This window comes from Ciconia boyciana, chromosome 8, assembly GCF_034638445.1.
Source record: "Ciconia boyciana chromosome 8, ASM3463844v1, whole genome shotgun sequence".
NCBI classification, from domain to species: Eukaryota; Metazoa; Chordata; class Aves; order Ciconiiformes; family Ciconiidae; genus Ciconia; species Ciconia boyciana.
Genome location: NC_132941.1, coordinates 21,399,574 through 21,413,664, shown reverse-complemented (window position 1 = coordinate 21,413,664; position 14,091 = coordinate 21,399,574). Strand labels below are relative to the sequence as shown.

General features: G+C 38.6%; 1 protein-coding gene across 2 annotated transcripts; it reads right to left on the bottom strand.

Moving 5' to 3' along the window:
• Positions 1–372: 372 nt before the first annotated feature.
• Positions 373–13,841, bottom strand: RCN2 (reticulocalbin 2). Of its 2 annotated transcripts, none has more exons than XM_072870707.1 (7): positions 13,574–13,841; positions 13,284–13,389; positions 10,215–10,411; positions 7,575–7,688; positions 6,727–6,823; positions 4,129–4,271; positions 373–1,177 (listed from the first exon to the last, which is right to left on the bottom strand). In XM_072870707.1, the coding sequence occupies exons 1-7, from the start codon at positions 13,685–13,687 to the stop codon at positions 1,025–1,027; spliced, it is 924 nt and encodes a 307-aa protein (XP_072726808.1). In that variant the 5' UTR covers positions 13,688–13,841; the 3' UTR covers positions 373–1,024. The 2 variants fall into 2 exon arrangements, with proteins under 2 accessions (XP_072726808.1, XP_072726809.1); XM_072870708.1 differs by having other exon boundaries at positions 7,575–7,676; positions 13,574–13,840.
• Between the last annotated feature and the right edge of the window lie 250 nt (positions 13,842–14,091).

The window sequence follows — 14,091 nt, the reverse complement described above, 5'->3', positions numbered from 1 at the left end:
CAGACTATTTCAAATAATCACATAATGGGACACTACTCACTTTTATGAACGGTAATTGTGGAGCTTTCAACCAAAGTTAACTTTTAGAGGTTACTACTACAAATATTATGTAATGCCTTTATGGTTTAGAGTTCCATATATCCAAAACAAAAAACAAACCCAAACACAATTGCTTTTGCAAACTTGTCCAGAAAATTCTAAATGCACACTTTGCTTTTTTTTAATCTTCTTTAGTATCTAGATGAGATGATGTGTCTTTGGTTTGTAAAAGCTAAGAATGTTGCCATTGTACATCATTGCGTATGTTGTCCACATTTCAAGGATTTGCTATGTGTGACCCACAGTAAGTAATAGATGGACAAAACACAGAAAGACAGAATATTTTAAGTTTTAATCCAACAAATAAAGGCGGTCTTAACACTGTAAGATACCATTGTATTGCTAATGCTGTAGAATTGGACATTAAAAACAATTAGTCTAGAGATGTAAAAATAGCAAGTTTTATGATACAATAAAACACAGTCTAGAAACTTTAAAATTAAGTAGAAACCTCTTAAACAATTGAGGCATTAATCTAAGCGTTTCTCCAAACATATTAAATAAAACACAGTTAATACTGACTCTAAACATCCCTCCATCTTCCCCACTCCCCACCCTAATTAAACTGATCAGAAAAAATAGTAGTCTCTCAGATACTATGTTTTGCATTCTTTCAGAATCATTTAGATTCTCCATTTTCTTCAAGTACAGTAGAACAACTCTTCACAATACAGTACTACCCCTGAAGTAATTTATTTCCCAATGCTATATAATTTTTGAAGTAAATATTTAAGATTAATTTTGAAAGCTAGAAGAGGCCCAAGGAAGTCTGCAGGAGAGCAATTAAATTTTGAATGCAAATTATTTACACAAACATTAGTGTACTGTAATTACAGCATAAAACTTGCAACACAGCTGATGGGCGCTTTTAACAAAAGCTCCAAATCAAAGCAAGGGAAGAAAAACAGATTACAAAATAAATAATCTAAAGTTCTTCATGGTAGAAACGTTCATCATGGAGCTGCCTACCATAATCCGTTGCTTCACTGTTAAGAAACAAATCCTGGTTCTTAAGAATTTCTGCTTCAGAAAGCTTTTTATCATCATTCAAATCCATTTCTTCAATAAGGTGAAGAGCCTTTTAAATAAATGGAACACCATGTGCACAGTTAATAGATATGAGCATTTATAAATAATGCTTTTGCAATGGCTTTGTCAAAGTCCTGCTACAACATGATTATTTGTAACAAGCTAGACAAGATTTTACATTCAGAACAGAGCCTTTCTTTCCTTGGTTTGTTTCCCTTTGCCTCTTTTATTTGGTGGCAAAATCATAATATCAAATCTCTACCCTCACTATCAATTCTAAAGCAACAAATCAATGTCAAACCCATAGCTTTACTTTGAGGGTGGAAGACAGTATTACACCAGCAAAGATTAATCATATTCCTGGAAGCACTCACAGTCCTTGAAATCCACGGGTGAGTGCAGTACACGTCTTCAGTGTATGACCTGCAGGAAATGCAAGCTTAGCATGTCAGATAGAGACCCTGTGTTTTCAGAGGGCCCCTCTGGACATTCAGCCACTGAATGACAGCTACAATGGCAAGTCCTTGATGTGTGGGACCTCAACTAGGATTTGAGCCAATACAGTCTTCAAGTTGAGCATTCTGTGTCAGAAGTGTGCGCCCATTAACTCTCAGTCACATATTTACCCTGTGTCTGACAAGAGAAGCATCTTTTACAGCTCTCAGGTTAAGCTGTAGGCACTCTTGCTTTCAATTCTGGAGGTGTCTACTGTGCTAAGCCATTTTTTGTTTCCTTTACCTGTGGAGACTTGCTTTTCCATCATACATGCATATTAAAAAAAAAAGAAGAAAGGAGGGATAGAGATTTGCAGCTGGATATTCTGTATCTATTTATGATTTGCAAAAAATGCTCCATGGCTATAATTCATGATTAAAATGTAACTGGAAAGTATTTGATGTCCACCATGAAAAAGGGTTTTCTACCTCCAGCAGTGGACAAGATAAGCCATCTATACATAGGAACTTCAACTTTGGGTAGCAATTCATGTTTTCCTTCATTTCCTGAAAACAAAAGCTTGCTTTTCTGAAAAAAACTTTTAAATACTAAATCATGACAATGCCAAATGAAACTGCAAGTTAAAACAATTCTCAGATTTTTGCTTATTTATATATTATAAAAGCAGGGAAGTTCAGCAGTAAAACAAAAAAACAATTGCAGCATATTTTAGTTGTAGCTTATTCACAAGTATTACATAACTCAAGATAACAAGCTAGTACAGCAGCTCTCTTGCACCTATTATTTCTGAGACATAGAGGAGTCCTAGTATTACATGGTTTTTGTTTTTATTTGCTAAACATCTACAAATACTGTGATTTAGAGAATCCTTCTGTTCCTACTTTTTCTGATTGTTTTGGCTCAATATAACTGCTTAGTGACTTTTTTAAAAAATTAAATATTACTTATGTTTAAGCTGACTACATCACCAAAAAGGACTGAAGAAAATAACAAGGACTAACGTCAGCCAAGCAGATTTTAAAAGCACTCTGCATGGCAAAAGCTAAAAGATTATTAAGATAAAAATCTTGGTAAACACATAGCAATTCCTGGAAATTGAATGTATAGTAATTTTTCTATTTTTATGTTGTTTAGCTACCAGGTTTCTCAAGTCATTTTGCAATGCCAAAGTGAAACTGCAATGTTCAGCGTTCAAACAGCAGTTTATGACTTAAGTCAATCTCTTTAGGATTGATGACTTTGCTAAGCCCTTATATTAACTGAATTAAAACCCCAGCACATTAGAGAAACAAATAAAAAACCTGATTTCTTGCAGAACTGAGCTACTACACAGCATGGCCTTGCTGTAAGCTAAAATTTGAATTAAGAGCGAAGAACTGCTAAAAAAAACCCCAACCGAGCAAACCAACACAGGTATGAATAGACTCAACACCACACAGAATTCATGTAAATTAGAACAGTATTGTTTCTGTGAAGTAAGAACCAACCACCCTCAAGAGTCATATGTTAAAAAAGGTCTGTGCAAAGGCTTATAGATCCACATCTACAAAAATACTACTAGAGCAATTTAACAGCTTAGCTTCCTACAAGGTTAGATATGTGAGCACCCAGTGCTGCGTGGTAGCCATGTTGCTTTTTCTGTCACCAACAGAGCTGAAAAAGGAAGAGGTGAGACCTCAGTAATGAGATGGTCCAACAGAGCAGATGCTGTTTGACACAAAGTGTCTCCCGTCTTTACCAGGAATTATGGAGGCACAGAAAGATCTGTTGTTCCTGCCATTCTGAACACCAAAATCCTCCAGTGCAAAGGAAAGAGATTTGGATGAATTAAGTTAAAAAGTTACTAGCAGAAGGGCAGAAATCCTCTCTACTGCAGTCAGCAACTGTGAAGTCTGCTTACTAAAATAGGTTGTTCTGGAACACTCAGTGCTTCTACTGCCTGCTACAAAAAAATAAGGACAGCTAAAATGAGAATCCACTTAAACCTATCATGGCGTTCTACTCCTGATTAAACCATTTTAATTATCATCATCAAAGTTTGCATTACAGCATCTTGAATCACAGAATACTTCCATTTTCTTGTACATATGAAAAGACAAGTTTTTAGTTCTACAAATTATGGTGATTTATCCAGTTAGAAGAATCACGATCAATTTTTGTTTTCAAAATTATGCTGTCAGTATATAACATCTTCTTTTAGTAGTATATCTCATTAGATTTCCCTACAATAACTAAAAAATAACTGATTAAAATACTGTACCCTTAAGTCAAACCAGATAAGCTATTTAAACATGTAGAAAAGCACTTTGTTAATTTACAAACATTCATACAAGTAACAGGAACTTCAGATTTGCCTAATGCAGTTAAATGACCTGCATTCTTTGTCAAACTGAAAAAAAGGTTAAAAATATATGCAAAGATCTACTAAGTATTCTTTTTCAACTACTAAGACATGGTAAATCTGAATGCATCTATCATTTTGTTGTGATACCTTCAGAATTCTACTGCATTAATTAAAATCTAAACAGCAGCCAAAACACATACCTCCTCTTGTGCAATACCCTGATTGTTAGGTACTATCCAAGACAACAGCTCTTGAGGGTCGAGTTTTCCATCATTATCCTTGTCATAGTCATTCACAAACCGATCCTTCTCAACAAGTATCCATTCTGGATCTTCCCTTGCAGCTAGTAAGACACATTTGGCAAGTTTAAAGCTACTCTTTACCTTAAAGCAGATGTTTTCACCTTTTCTTCTAAGCAAATTCACTTAATCTCATAAAACATAACATAAAAGTGATTTCACTAAACAAAGACAAGCCTTACAGACCTGTCCCAATAGATTAAATAATATGAAAAAACTACTTGTATAGATTAAAACAGAATTTAAAGCTAAGGTAATATTAAGATTGTAAATTTACAGTTGAACTAAGTGGACATTAAAGTGAAGGGTTACCATCAACTGAACTGTTTATTTTCATATATCCACAATTACCCAAATTGATAGTGGAGGAAGCATACTTTGTATTGAATGTGCTGCCAAATAGATGGTTTCCTACTTACTGGGACAGCTGACTTATCAGTAGGAAAAAGTTGAAGTGGATGACAGACATATCTTACATTTGCAGTATTTACCTTGACTGAGTTAAGATTACTCTCTCCCATTAATGTATAGCAATCGTGTTGCAGATACCACGTTGAGAGTATCACATGGCAGCAATATGAGCAATATTAAAGGCCTCAGACATTGGTCATCTCCGCACTTAACGGATGGAGGAAAGTAGGGAAAAGCTTTAAATCAACAAGTGTCCCAAAAAGTAGGTAGACAGTATATGGAATCATGACACTGTAAGGCCATACGAAGTTTTTAATAACATTCTACTATCTGTTCCCCTGCTTTAACATCAGGGGAGGTCCACCTGTGACAGATAACAGAGAAGGCAAAGCTCTTGATTAGTGCAGGCTCAATAGACTCAGGCCAATACTGCAGGCTTTCAAATTAGTTTACTGTCTAATTTTCTTTTGTTTTCTAAAATACCTGGCATACATCCAAAGCAATTACATTTACTGCTTTTATTTATTTATTTTTATACTTGATTTATACTTACCCCATGCACTGGTATTGTATCCTGCAACCTAGCCAGCAATCTTAAACTTGTCTCTAACTCTTCCAGAAATTTAGAAGCAATTCATCAAACTGATCTTTCACCACTGATAAACATTGCAGATAAGCATGAACAGATACTAAGACTTCCTAAACCTTATGGAGGTCAAAAGTAGTTGACATTACAAGCAGATAAATAACAGTTTAAAAATAATTAGGCTTCTATTATAAAAGAAGAAAAAGAGTGAAGTCTCTCTCCTTCCTTTCTAACATCTAGTTTACAAGTAGATTATCCCTTAATGTCACATACACTGTTGCCCAAAACCACAAGACTATTACGAAACCAGACCCACCATGTAGTTTATTAGTCATTTTAAAGTGTGCTGCAGGAACACTGTCGGCAGAAGAGATGTCCATTTGGAGAAAAGGTGAAGTAGTTTCTACAATTATAGCTGATTCTGAATTCTTGCTAAAAAGTTTTAATGACAAAGCTGTTATCTTCTCTATTACTGCAAGGGCCCTAGCAACAATTTCACTCCTTTCTAACAACTTTGGATAGACTGGCTTGAAAAAGCTTTTTTCAAGTCAGGGCAGGAAAAAGATAAAGAACCCTGCAGCTGCATGAGAGATATATTGTTTTTACTGGCTCTGGCAAACAAAGATGGTAATAAAAGGTGAAATTCCAGGTGGTTGATTGGAGTGAAGAAAAACTGACTATTCCCCTATTTCTCCATATCCTCACGTGGCTTAAACATCTTCCCCAGCTAGGATGCTAGTCCACACTTAAGAATTAGCACTCCTTAGGACCAAGCAGACTTTCCACATGCCTCAAGCTACTGGTCTTTTTGGAACTGGAGGAGTTATTTGCCCTACCTCGTAGCAAATCAAATACAGTGTATAAAATATTTATCTATTAGCAACATAGCTAGAGAAAAGTATTGATAAACACCAGGTGAGTGTCCTTTTTCTTGTTAAAGAAGGAATAGAGCAAGTTTAAGGAAGGGCAAGAGTGGAAGAAAAAACCAAAAAGTGAAAGCAGATAGGCTTCTGATATCTGGTACAGTGAAGGGACTCCTTACACTTCTCCTCCACCTCTCTTAAAACACACACAGCTTCAATACTTTTAAAGCAAGGCTGGCAGCTGCCTTCTTCAGCTGATAAAGACCAGGAAAGTTTAACCTTACATTGATGCTGGCTGGTTTTGCAGACGTGTTCAGTTAGCAAAACTGCATCTTATTTCAGCTGCATACCTAGTGATGAGGAATATGCTTCAGTCTTTACGAAAACAAGCAGCAACTTGCAAGGAAACAGTGGAACGGGCTATACGCAAACTACTGCCAAATACATACAGGGCAGACTGAAATAATGACCTACTATGGCCAGTACCAGGAAACTGAATGATTCTAAAAGACAGGATAATGTTACTCAGAACCTGTAGGTGGAGGTGTAAAAAGCTGAAAATAAAGGTGCATACAACTCATCCAATTCCAAAAGCTTTTGTTCCGTTGCTTCTTTCATGCCCCCACCCTTTTTCCTTACTTGGGTCTCTTCTGTAGTCACCAAGGAATTCTTCCAGGCTAACAAATCCATCACCATCTTTATCATGTTCTTCTAAAGCCTCCTGAATGACAAAGTCCTTTTGCATAATAAAAAAAGAAAATATCAATTTGTAAAAAATTAGCGTCTTGTAAACAAGAGAAAGAGCAATAAATCATTTTAGAGCAATAACATATTCTTCAAAGTAAAGACTCACTCATTTCAAATCTCCTTTTCTGTTTTATGCAGACTAGTGCAGTAACACCAACAGTCACAGCAGTGATGAAACAGATGAGCAATGACAAAGTGCTCCTGGCTGAAATAATAATCCCCCAAACTCTGACCATAGTACAGTCAATATTAAAGCTTCAGACGGGCTTGAATGCTCTTTTTTTGGCCAGAAAATTGACTATTGTGTCACTTTAAGCAAAGTGAGAGTAACTGGCACTTGACCTTTTCCTGTGCAAAGAAATCTTTCCTGTGAGTCCCCCTAACTAGAACTGAACTCTGAACTAGGCATGAAACTTCCTCAAGCTAAAATCTCACTGGTGTATTTCCAGCCTAACAGAGTTTAGAGTGACCTATGTCAGTCCAATCCCAAAAGTTTGGGACAGCTGTGCAATAATAGCTCTTGAAACAGATTTCAAAGAAAAGCACTGAACTACTGCTCCAGCTCCTAAACTCCTGCACTGGATCCACAACACATTATCTGATTTTTAATTTGGTCTGTAAAAGCAATACACATAACTGCTCAAAAGCACACTTCCCGTAGTACTGGGGCTAAGCACATGCATTAAAAAGATGTTGCATCTATGTACACAGGCTGATAAAGATACCCTCCCAAATCTTACCGTCATGTATTCCACTTCTTCAGGATGTTCAAAAGCAACAAATTCATCCACGTTTAGATCAGGAACATCATCTCTATTAGCTTTTTCAAAACGCTTTTTCTCCTTTAAATGAAGCTTAGAAAATAGATTTAGTTAGAGCACTTAATGAAAAGGAAAAACAACATTTTAGTAGCTGGCTGTAAGCTCATTAGAATATTAATTGTTTCACATGACCTACTCATATTATACTGATGTTATATTTTCACTAAAAAGAGCTCATCCAGAGCAACAAGAACAGCACTTTTAATTGAGGTAGTTTTATTCTAAGAATCACACAAAAAATTCCTTTGTTTCAATTTAAGGAAACATTTAAAACACACTCTTAGCCAAGGCTTCAAAAACACAAAAGGGAAATAATGAAAAGACCAAGAATTCTTGTCTTTGTACATGTTTCCTCTTCTAAAAATCACCAATTCCCAAACTAACCTAGTGCAGTACAATGATTATAATTAATGTTAGCCATTGCAAGTTCCAGAATTTATATTTTAAGGACATTTAACCTTCTGGATCTATCTCTCATTTATATCAAGGGCTGTTTGTAGTTCAAGGAAGGTCTTGAAATATCATATATGTAAAATGTCTTTTCTGAAGCCATTTTAAATGCTGAAGGATTAGACAGATTCCTTTAATACAAGACTGTTGTCCATTACATCTGAACATATTTTAAAGCAAAGTCACTTCTCTAACCTGTTTAAGTATAAATATTAGCATGCCTTTTAAAAATAAATAATATCCACAATAAGCAGGTAAGTTCTTATTTCTGAATGTCTTGCAGTTCCTGTTTCCGTATTCCAAATGTGCAAACATTTTGGTATTTTTTTCTTGTTTCATTTTGTAGAGTCTCTTTAGACAGAATAAAGACCCATGCCATTGATAACTGATCTCTACTCAAACTGCATGTGATGTGAGCTATAAAAATGTTGTAATCCCGTGATTAAGCGTGTTGTGCCATCAGTGTGACTCTGACCTGGATAAGGGAGTGACCAGCAAACCAGAGATCACAAATACTTTAAAAATAACTATTTGAAATTGTACTTCTTAGTTTAAATTCTATTTATTGACAGGTCTCTCAAAATCAGGCTAACCTGATTAATGCAGAGCCTAATATGTAACAAATAAAGTATAATTATAAGATCTTAACCATTCTGCAAAACAATTAAGTGTACTCTTAAAGAAAAGCTGACCTTAGCTGAGAGTTTAAATAGGAAGGCAATTCAGAAGGACTGACTATATAGAAAGTAGTAGACTGCAACATCAACTTGAACTATTGAGGGAAAGTCTATTTTTCAGTGTATTTTTGACAACTGATGAACAAGGCTGCCACCTTCTGGTAAATTCATATGTTTACTTGATGTCGATGCTAAATCAATACCATAGTCTAACTCTTCCATTTTGATTACAGCAGGATCAGTAATTTCCAAAAGTAAGGAAAATGCTGAAGATGGCTGACATACGATGCTTGCAAATGCTGCTAATTTTGCTCTTTACAATATATGTTGAAGAAGTCAGAAAGCAGGAAAACCTAGCAAGCAGTCAAACAAAGTATAGCATAAATAAGTCAGTAGGAGTTCTAGCTCAGCATATATATCTATGATGGCAATATCTCAAACATGGGATCAATATTTTGACTGGTAGTTCCATTTAAAGTCTTGTTTTATTTAAAAGCTATGTAATTATTCAGTTAAGTGACCTCCAAAGCTTTACGGTTTGTTTCTTCAGTGTGGAAAATCCCCTGCCCATTGTCTAATTTAGCTTCACTTCTGCCAACATCCTGTATTATCTACTACTACTTTACTAAAAGCAGCCAAAGCAATCCTCACAGAAAAAAAAAAACTTCAGGCCAGAATAGTCTAAAAACTCACTTATTCTCTTTCTGGGAAATATTTACATGTACTTATAAATGTGTAACTTGAAAGGAAACAAGTTTTGCCACGTGGTGATTCTCTTAAGTATCGTGGTGATACTCTTAAGTATTTGCTTTCATGTATGAGATTAATCCATAACTTCTGTTGTTTATACATCCAGTTTTAGCTATCCAGTTTTAGCTATCAGAGTTGCATTTTGACTGCTAAAAATGTCTGAATTGCTATTGCTTTCTCTGTGGGTCTCTAATGGACAGAAAATGTTAAAGCAGGCAATCCCACACTGGGTACTTGAGAAATAACTGAAAAAGTGGCTAGAACAGTGCAATGAAAGGGGGTTAAAGAGTACAAGGGTTTTCTTTACCTCCAACACCAGTGGTCCTGGCCCCCACTGAAGGCAGAACACTGGTTAGGCTACACAGCTAATCTAATAAATTGCCATCTTGTTTTACAATGCTGGCTGGAGACTGTGCTCTGTGATAGTACTGTCAATAGACTTATACTACACTCAGCTAGCAAAATATACTGAGGAGGTACGATTTCATTCTGTCTTTGTTTTGTTGGTAGCAGCTTTAATACTCCATTACTTTCCTTTAATTACTCCCCTATCTCAGATAGATGAAAGTGTTAAAACATGTGCCAGCTGCTACGTTTCTCTACCCATCTTGTTCCATCACAATAAACAAACATTGCTGCCTTTTGCCAACAGCTTACAGAAACTGAAGCTGAAACATTTTACCTGTCGAAATGATTCTTCTTCTTGATCCTCCAGGACAGTGTTCTCATCAAAATCAATTACACGATCATACATTTGCATATTATACTCCTTCCAAGACACTAATCCATCACCATCTTTGTCATAGTCATTGAAGTGTTGCTTAGCTTCTTGCGTAACATAATGTTTAAAAGACTGCTGTATCCAGGAACTCAGCTCATCTGTGAAAACCATTACAAAAATAATTTTAAAAAATCAGAATCATCTGCACTATAAAAACTGTAAAGATACCACAGGTCTATTCAGTCTGGAATATACTCTGCAATTCAGATGTAAGCATATAGGCAAGAGGTTAGTTAAAACTAAACAATCTGTTTCCTCTATGCTATGGCTTTTTTCAAGTTAACTGAATGAGAGAATAGATCACAGCTACAGCCTTCAGTGTTTCTTTCGTAGTACCATTTCCCCATTGATATCCTTAGGCTAGAGTTACATGGTTACTTTCATCTGGCTTATGTTGGTGCTGCCAGAAAAAGCGTGATGCATCTCTGATACGCATGGGAAGTGGTAGGAAAAAATGATTACAGGTAGTGCTCATACAGCTGCATAGAGACCTGGATCACTAAAAACTTAGCCTGTAAGAAGGAAGATTCTTAGTTTTCAGCTGAGAAAATACCCTTATTTAGCTCACTGGGACCTGAACAATGGAAGCAGCAGCCCTTTTGGTGCCTGCTGACATATTTATGTCAGCTTGAAATGATTATGTGGCCATGCCTTTTCAAATCTGAAGCCAACGAACATGGTAGTATCCTTTCACCTTTTTTTTTCTTCAGAGCTTTATGAAAATGATGCTGAATATGGTTTAGACAGACAATTCTAAACATAACTTTGTACCCAAAAAACCACTGTTCCCATCAGTTTTGGGTTTCTTTTGAAAAATCCACAAACTGAAATAAAACTAAATTCACTGCCATTGCCTTAATTACCCAAAACAAAATATTAAGATATTTTCCCTTTACTTGGGGCTGAAATCAAGCCTTACATATTGTGGAAATGCTTTTAAGCTATTTGTTTTTATAGAAGCGTGGCTAAAAGAAATAAAGCTTAACATACAGATGAATTCACGCAAATACATTAAAGTTACTTCATTTAAAGAAGACTAAGAGAACATATTATCTCAGTATCATCCAGTTATTTTCAGGTGCCCGGAAGGGGAAGACAACTTTCTCTGCACTGCAAAATTATATAGCTAAATCAACTCAACTGAAATCCTGCTCTGAAGGGTCATGATGACTAATAAAAAAATCCTACAGAAATCACTACTTCAGTGTAGAAAAATCTTATAGCATTTTTTAAATACTGAAGTATCTTATTCTATCCTTCTTGACAGAACTGTCAATACAACTTTACTAGGTTTATTTAAATATATTTGAAAAGCAGCAAGAGATTTTTAAAAATATATTTTGAATACTGAATTTGTATTACCAAAGGGACCAACTTTATAACAGATTCTGTGAATTGATTGAACATGCAGAGGCCTGCATGCCACATTTTGTAACCACCAAGGATTGTGCATAAAACCAGCACTGCCTTCCAAGAAACTGCAACATGATTTCTTAAAGATGGGTAACATTTAATTTATAGCATGGTTTATTTCCCAGCATTTAAGGCATGAGACACAGGCATCTGAGCACATAATGTCCAGTGCCATTCATCAGAAATACTTAATGCTCCAACATTAGACAAGCGGTATTATCACATCTTCTCTCACTGTTAGGCTCCAAACAGAGGCGCCACCAATAAGGAAAAAGTTCTCAAGGTGTTTTGCAATACACTGAGAAATAACTGAGCTGAAAAAGCTTCGATACCATAAGTTTCTCAGTGTAAAAACACATTCCACTGTGAGTTTTCCTTTGGGAAGTGAGGGGAAGGCAAGTTTCCATTAGACTGAGAACCAGATGCAATACATACTGTGGGGATGGAGTACGAGTGGAATTTCTACACTTTAAAATAGACCTCTTCCCTTATAGCCTTCACATTGTGAACTGCCTGTTGTTTGTTACAGGGATTGGCCATCCTGCCAAAGTTATATACTATCTCACCTCTACACAGTCAGATGCAGGAACACTGAAATAAGCGTGCAGTTGATTAGTTTCAGCATATGAAGTGAAAGACATTGAAGGGAGACAGTTGATCTCGTCTTTAAAACCATATTTTGTCCTCTCACCTAGAAGGCTTCCTGCATGTTTAATATCACATTAATGAAATATCACTGTTCTAGCATTTGAACGAGGATTCTACTTGCTCTGTGTGTGTGCATGTGACAGACTTTTGATTTTTTGTCAAAATCACAGCAAAACAACAAAAATACATTTTCATAATGAGTTTAAAAATTAAATTAAGAAAGTGTCATGATGATGTACAGAAAGGAAGGGCCTGAGTTTACTGTGGAGTTCCCAAGTTTGACTGATAAAAACCTGTCTGGGAAGAGACATTTGATATTATATTGTGATGAAATTAATATATGATCCCTCAGCGTCACTTAGTGTCACCAGGTATTGAAGCGCATATATGTAGTATTGTGGCTGCAGTGTACTTTCTTCGCCTTTTAAACTTACTCTCCGAGTTGCACAAACAGGATTTCAAACACAGAAATCCACTTGATTCAAAGTGGCTTCAGACATGCAAGGAGCAGGTACAAGTTCAAAGCCGGTATTTGCAAGTGAGTATTGCTCTTACCCCTGTTAACTCAATCCTACGTGCTCTTGATGGCCCTCACGTCTTTCATCATGTAAAAGAGAAATCTTAGGGACTGAGATACCCTCTATATAAAGTCTGCTGGTACTTCTGACTCACTGTGCAAGAGGCTCGTTATGTTTTTCACGGAGATTCTCCACAGCCTAAGAGTCATCGGCTGTGTCACGGGGAGAGCGTATCTTTTCCTTCTCCGAGGGCACTGGGCCAGGCCCAGGACACGGACAAAGCCCAGTCCCCGCCCGCTTAAACCCCCACGCTTGCTACCAACTCGGCGCCGGGGCACGCAGCCCCCGCGGTCCCCGGGCCAGCGCGCTGCCGGGGCGCCGCCCGCGTTACCCTTGGTGAGGAGGCCGTCCCCGTCCGAGTCGATCTTCTTCACTATGGCCCTCAGCCGCCGCTGCTGCTCTTCCGGGCTCAGCCGCGCGTACTCCTCCGCCTCCTCCTGCGGCAGAGGGAACCGCGCGTCAACCCGCCGCCCCCGGACGCCTCGGACCCTTCCCGGCGCGGCGGCGCCCACCGCGGGGGAAAGCGCCCACCCCGCGGCCTCGCCGGCGGCAAGCGGCGCGGTCGGCCCGCTCCCGCCCGCCCCCACGTCCGACGGCGGGCCGGGGGGCGCCACCGCCCACCTGGCCGCCGAGCAGCGCCTCCCGGTCGTAGTCGGCGCGGTGCTGTCCGTGCGCCGCGCCCAGCGCCGCCAGGGCCAGGCCCAGCGCCAGCAGCAGCGGCCGCCGCCGCCGCATCTCGCCGGCCGAGGAGGGGACCGGCGGCGAGGGGCGGAGAAAGGGGCTCCGGAGGGCGGGCCGAGCGGCGGCGGGGGGCTCGGGGACGCCGCCTGCGCGGAGGGTCGGCCCCGCGCCCCTCGGAGGCGGCGGGCGGGCCCGGGAGGCGGCGCGGCGGCGCTCGCCGGGGCCCTCGGGTGCAGGCAGCCCTGCGTGTCGCCTATGGGAAATACACACACCGTGAACGTACAGCTAGATAAGAACAAGAAAGTTTATCCTCCTCTCTTCCCCAGTCCTTCCCTTTACGCTGTATCAGTGGAAGGTACCAAATATTATCAAGATACAGAGATAATTTCCCAACTTTTAAGCATCAGTGAGGCCGGGCAGACTGAGGTGACTGTTACCAGAACTTCAGACGACCATCA

What these genes read in the sequence shown, in the direction of transcription:
- RCN2 (XM_072870707.1), bottom strand. Translation starts at nt 13,687, where the DNA reads ATGCGGCGGCGGCGGCCGCTGCTGCTGGCGCTGGGCCTGGCCCTGGCG. An exon ending in AGGCGCTGCTCGGCGGCCAG is followed by an intron (nt 13,390 to 13,573) that starts GTGGGCGGTGGC and finishes CCTCTGCCGCAG; the next exon opens with GAGGAGGCGGAGGAGTACGC. An exon ending in AGGGTATTGCACAAGAGGAG is followed by an intron (nt 1,178 to 4,128) that starts GTATGTGTTTTG and finishes TTTATTTAAAAG; the next exon opens with GCTCTTCACCTTATTGAAGA.